The sequence below is a fragment of the Phaseolus vulgaris genome, chromosome 6 (genome assembly GCF_051622355.1).
Source record: "Phaseolus vulgaris cultivar YP4 chromosome 6, ASM5162235v1, whole genome shotgun sequence".
In the NCBI taxonomy this organism is placed as follows: Eukaryota; Viridiplantae; Streptophyta; class Magnoliopsida; order Fabales; family Fabaceae; genus Phaseolus; species Phaseolus vulgaris.
In genome coordinates, this window is record NC_143503.1 from 16,787,583 (window position 1) to 16,794,090 (window position 6,508).

The following is a 6,508-nucleotide window of genomic DNA, read 5'->3' on the forward strand; positions in this document are numbered from 1 at the left end:
TAGAGGTGTTATATTGGCTAATAGTTTCAGCTTACATGCTGCCCACGCTTTTTTATTAATTATGTGACCAATGTGTAGACTCAGCCCACGCTTTTTTATTAATTATGTGGCCAGCGTGAAGGCTTAGCCCAAGTTTTTTTATTAATTATGTGGCCAACATGTACGCTAAGTCCATGTTTCTTCAAATAAACAATATAAATACAATTTTGTGTGGCTAATGTGTAGGCTAAGCTCACGCATGTTTCAAAATTGTGTGGCCTGTGTAGGCTAAGCCCCTGCTTAAAATATAAATATAATTTTGTGTGGCCAATGTGAAGGCTAAGCTCACGCATGGTTAAAAATTGTGTGGCCAATGTGAAGGCTAAACTCACGCATGGTTAAAAATTGTGTGGCCATGCGTAGGCTTAGCTCACGCTTATTTGAATAACCAATATAAAATATAATTTTGTGTGGGCATCATGTAGGCTAGGCCTATGCAAAAAAACACACCACTTGTGTCCAACACATCCTCCACTATTTTTACGTCGAGCATATTAGCTTCCAAATTTAAATAAACGCTAAGCCCACTCTAATTACACCTTTGCGTCCGTTTATTATACCTAGTGTCTGTTTTTGTCCCATGCTAACAAGGATATTTCTTGCAGTGTTAAATATCAATTTAGAAACCATTTGACAATAATATAAACTAATTTAAAAACCAAATTTTTGTTAGTTTATAAAATGGTATATAAATTAGTTACTATAACAACTAATTATTTTGTGTCTCTAAAATTGATTTCTATTTTAAAATTGTCTTATAGTGTTGGTATTGATCAGAAACTTTAATTTATCATCACAAAATGTATTAAAAAGTATTGCTTTGCTTTAAGTGATGTCAACCAACTACCTTTTGGATCGACTAAAGCAAAAATTATATTCAAGCAACATTTTTTTAAAACTTTTGTGGTTATGATCGTTGTTGCTGCTATAAAAGGTTGTCAATGATTTTATTTAATATATTTTATTGCAACTTTTATACACGTATTAGTAACTAATTAATGGCATTAGAAATACTCATAGCTAATTCACTTTTATAATAACTTTATGACAATGTTTTTTAGACAACTTATTTTTGTTAGAAAATGACATTGGTATTCATCAGAAACTTTAATTTATCATCACAAAATTCGTTACTATTTATAACAACAACAAAATGTATTAAAAAGTATTTTTTAATGATTAATATATTTTAAACATTTGACTAAAACTAGAATTACGTTGGTACCATGTCAAAACTGACAGTGTACAATTTCAACGTTTGTTATGGCTTGTGGTAACTGACACTCAATTTCAACGTTAACGCATACTAACAGCCATCGTTACATTTCTGTGATTCTGGTTGAATCACTTCTAAACTAGATTTTATTTATTTATTTTTTATTTTTAATAAAAAAAAGTAAAATTACATTGATATGTACTGTGATTTGCGTCACTTTAAGTTAATTTTAAGATTTTAAAATATATAAACAGTTTTGTTAAATAATAAAAAAGAGTAGAAACTAATTAACATAAATTTAAATTAATATTCAAAAGCAACCATGGCCAAATAAATGTTTAAAAAAGTAATAGACTAACTTGACTAAACTAGTTTTACGTTAAGATGCAAAGGAAATACAAAAACTATTGATGAGTTATAAGTGTTTGACTAAGTTAAGGAAAAAAAAAGATGAAACATGGTAAACATAATTTGAATTATTTTAAGCTTACTAACAGTGTAAAATTACATTGGAATGTATTGTGATTTGCGTTACTTTCAGTTAATTTTAAGATTTAAAAATATATTATGTTAAATAATAAATAAGAGTAGAAATAAATTAACATATATTTGAATTAATATTTAAAAGCAACCCTTTACCAAATAGGTTGACTAAAGTAGTTATACGTTAAGATGGAAAGGGAAAAAAAAAAATATTGATGAGTTATAAAAGATGCATAGTATTAAGTGTGTATATAAGGAATGGGATGGTAAGAATGATGAAGAGATAAGTTGATAAGAGTGAAAGCAGAGAAGCATAGAGAATAAAGAGAAAAGATGAAGGTTTTGGCTATGGTGATGTTTGTTATGGTTTATGGTTTGGCCATAACAAGATTGATTGAAGGTCAAATGCCTGCTAGCTGTGATGAGTATAATCCATTATTTTCACCATGTGTGCCTTATTTGGCTAATCCAGACTTTGGGATTCCAAGTCCAAGGTGTTGTGCTGGAGCTGCTCAGGTGTTTGGAAAAGCCAATAATCCTGCAGCTATTCAAAAACTTTGTACTTGTCTGGTTGCCACTATGCCTAATTTGTCGTTTAAACCTGAGAAATTGACACAACTCCCAACAGCCTGCAAGATTAAACTTTCATTCCCTATTGATAAGTGCATAAAAGCTTGAACTTATTCAACTGCTCATACCATACATTCACACTTCAATGGTTAAGTTTGATGCATGTAAAACAAATAAATATTATCAAAGGAGGTATCAACTCTTTGCAATTACTATTATTATTAGTCTACAACTTTTTATTTATTTATTTATTTATGCATTTTGTGTGGATTAATTGTGGGATTAATTAAATTAAATAAAGTATTTTGTATGTTTTCACTTACATATAAAATCATATTTGAGGTAAAGATTAATAAGTTGGTACATAGTAGCTAACCAACAAAAGTAAGAGATGAGAATACTTAAAAATTAAAAAACATATAACCTCAAACAAATCATAATCATATCTTGCATGTTTCCAAAGGCAGGAGGTTGTTTGTTTGTCGTTTGTTCCGAGTAGACCGTTTTAGAAAGGGAAGTGATACCCGTTGTAGTCTGCATGGGTATCATGTTTTTTTTTTTTTCTATAAACGGGTGGGGATAAATATTAGTTGTGTGGCTATTTAATAAAACTAATAATATCTTGTAAAAGATAAATAAGAATAATAAAATAAATAAATATTTATGTTTGGTGGTGAAGGTTAAATAAGTTAACACTACAATAAAATTATTAAATAAAACTAATTTTAGATATCAAAATAATTAATTATTATATTAATTAAATTAAAGATCATCTTATAAGTTATAAAATTATTATTATTTAAAATAGATTTTATTATTAATAAAAATTCATAAAATCATTTTTAAATTAGTGCGAAGTAATAATAAGAGGAATAATTATGAAAAAAATGTGGAGAGTTAAAGAAAATAAAAGCCATTCTTAAATATGGTCTAATTGAAGTGATAGAAAAATATGAATCCAAATAAAAGCCATTCTTGTATATATTTTTCACTTAATTTATATTTTTTTAATGATAAAATTATAAAAAAAATTTGAACTTCAGATCCCAACCACACTATCTCAATATACTTGAAGTCAAAATAATAAATATAAATTACTATATAAAAGGTTGAATATAAAATTCTAATGATAAAATATTCCAAATCTATCTTTAATTATTAGTCTGATAAAAACAATTTGTTAAAATGTTGGTACTTTTGTTGGATCTGTAAATTAAATAAATTGTATTTATTTACCGCAAAAAATTTATATATAATCACAAATTATTTACACAATGTTTTATAGATTTTTATCCATAAACACTATAATTTCATGTTTTTTTTCATGATTATTATTATTAAATTCTTATTATAATTAAATTATGCTGTAAGAAATTCTATAAATAAAAAAATATCTTTAACCACCACACACTAGATAAACTTAGTGATTATATTACAATTATTATTTTTTTATTATATTTTTTATTATTACTATGATTATTATCATTAATTTATTATTAATATTATATTATTATTATCAATAATAATATAATTATTATAAATATTAATATTATTTAATTATTATTGATATTCTTATTAATTTATAAAAATTATATTATTAAAAATATTAATTATTACTACTAACCTTAGTATTATAAAAATTCTTACTATTAATTATAATTATTATTATTATAAATATTAATTTTATTATTACTATTAATTTTATTATTAATATTTTATAGTAATAATATTATTTTTAATATTACTTTTATTTTTAATATTATTAAACTGTTGTAGTTTGAAAAACACTTTAAACTTAAAAGATTTGAAAACACTTAAGTTTTAGATTCAACAAAGAGTGGATTACAAAGATAAACTACCCCAGATCCTACTCTAAAACACAACAGCAACTTCAAGCAACTCAGCCTTCCATCAAACGCTAGGATTTGGATTCTTCAAAACTTTTGATCAAACTTGATTCAACAGCTATAAGTAATTGGATGTTGGCTGGTGCATACAAGAGAACCTGTAGAAGTGGAAGGGTTTGTTGGTGTATAGGTTGTTGGCAACGAAGCATTGAGCAATCTTATTTGGGGATAAAATTATTGCACCAGTAGAATTATAAACTGACTCAAAGGTCCAGAGGTGAGTTTGAGTACACTGGATGTTTTCCCTATATGCAGAGGTAAGTTTTGATGTGCTGGTAAAGGGTGGAAAAGGTGTGGTCAGGGGTTGTTGCGCTGCTAGCTAAACCATCTATGAGGTACTGCAGAAACACTTTGAAGGCATGCAAAATAAGACGTGGATAAGGTGGTATATTTTCTTGTTGTGAAATGTTCTGGTATGGAATAATTTAAGCAGAAGCTAAGTAGAATCAGAGGGGTTTTAGGTGCTAGAGCAAAATCTGTGATCAGGTCTTGAGTGTTTGTTGGGAGCATCGTATGTATGTGTATATGAATCCTAGAATTCATTTCTTTATCAAGGAAAGAAGAAGTATGTATGTATCTCTGTCAGATGTGATCTTGTATACAAAAGGAGATGCTGGAAGGGTCGTGCTCTCAAAAGAAGGTGTTGTGGTGGTGCGGAATGATAACGGTTTTGTATAGGGTTATTAGGGTGATGGGAACTAGTTGTCATTTTATGGTCTATGGTTGCTGGTTTTCCTTTTCTGAACTAGTTTTGGGGTAGTAAAGGAAGAGGTAACTCCGTAAAAGCTCTATAATTATGGATTTAAGTGGTTTGTCACTTAGTTTGCCTGCATTGGATGAATGCTTAATTTGGAGTGTCATCTGTAGGAGAGGGGTGGCGCTGGAATCTACCTTATGTGTCTTATGCCAAGACAAAACCGAATCATGTGAACAACTCTATATGGCATGCGATGTGGCTCTGCGCGTGTGGGCTCTATGTTATAGGTGGATTGGTATCTTGGTTGTCCAACACAATGACTTGAAGAACCACTTTGAGAGTTTTTTCTTGGCCCAGGCCAACAATAAACAAAACATGGTTTGGAAAGGTATATGGGCAACTATTGTAAGGTGCATATGGGAGCACATGAACTCGATTGTGTTCAAACAAGGAGTAGTAGACGCATAAGAGGTGTTCCAAAAAGCTCAACTTAAATTGTGGTTGTGGATGAAGAATAAGGTACACAACTTTACCTACTCATTCATGGATTGGATCTTGAATCCAATGTCTTGCATCAAGATTTATAAGTAAGGGGGATCAGAAGTTTTAATTTGCAATGGAGGAGGAAGAAGGTGAGGGCTAATATAACTATTTTACGGCAAGGCTGTATAGAGCTAGGTGGCTCAAGGAAGAGGTGGCCTTCACTCCCTTTCTTCTGTTAGTTGCTTGGCAGCATTTGTCGAGCCAACAACTGTTATATGGGTGATCAGGACTCTTGGACTATGAAATCGCAAGGTCGGTCTAATGGAGTAGGGAGTTGGAGTGGTGGTGTTTCTTTTGATGAAGGTCACTAAGGGGATAGTTGATATGAATCCAAATAGAAATGACAATAAAATTGGAAATTTAGGGTTACGGAACGGAATAAATTCAAAACAGTAACAATAGAAACCTGGATAAAGGAAGGCGCCACAAACAAAGTTTGATAAGCCTAAGGATGATCGCCACAAGAATTGGTGGATTCTTGATAAGATCGCAAGATGCAGGGAAAAACCCTAACAGAGAAACACTCTCTAAAATTATCAAAATATTCCCTTGAGTCATTCTTTGAAGTTTGAGTTGCAAATCCTTATTGTAGCTTGCTGGAATATATCTCTTCCTCATAATCCTTTTCATTTCTGTCCAAGATTCTACCATGGGTTCTTCATATCTAGTTCTGTCCCTTTGGTATTTATTCCACCAAGCTAAAGCATAAGCTGAAAATTCAGCTGCTGCCAACTTCATCTTCTGCTCCTCATTGTACTCATTGCAAGCAAACACATGCTCTACTTTAATTTCCCACTTCAAGTAAGCATCAGGATCACTTTTCCCATTGAATGTGGGAATATTTAATTTTATTCCATCAATTCTCAGAGTTCTTTGTTCTCCATCATTTTCTCTTCTCCTCCTCCTATCTCCCCCTTTATTTTTTGGATTTACTTGTTGTGCTTACGCTATTTGATCCAACCTCTCATGGAGTCCATCACTTTGTTGTTTCATTATCCTTTCCAAGTGTTGTGTTAAGGCTTGCATCTGTAGTTGAGACAGTCCACTATCTGA

General features: G+C 30.4%; 1 protein-coding gene across 1 annotated transcript; it reads left to right on the forward strand.

The window, feature by feature from the left end:
* Positions 1-2,071: 2,071 nt before the first annotated feature.
* LOC150027212 (non-specific lipid-transfer protein AP10-like) lies at positions 2,072-2,416 on the forward strand. Its single transcript, XM_090303868.1, has one exon. It carries the CDS (start codon positions 2,072-2,074, stop codon positions 2,414-2,416), a length of 345 nt encoding a protein of 114 aa, XP_090159994.1.
* Positions 2,417-6,508: the final 4,092 nt, after the last annotated feature.

What these genes read in the sequence shown, in the direction of transcription:
- LOC150027212 (XM_090303868.1), top strand. Translation starts at nt 2,072, where the DNA reads ATGAAGGTTTTGGCTATGGTGATGTTTGTTATGGTTTATGGTTTGGCC.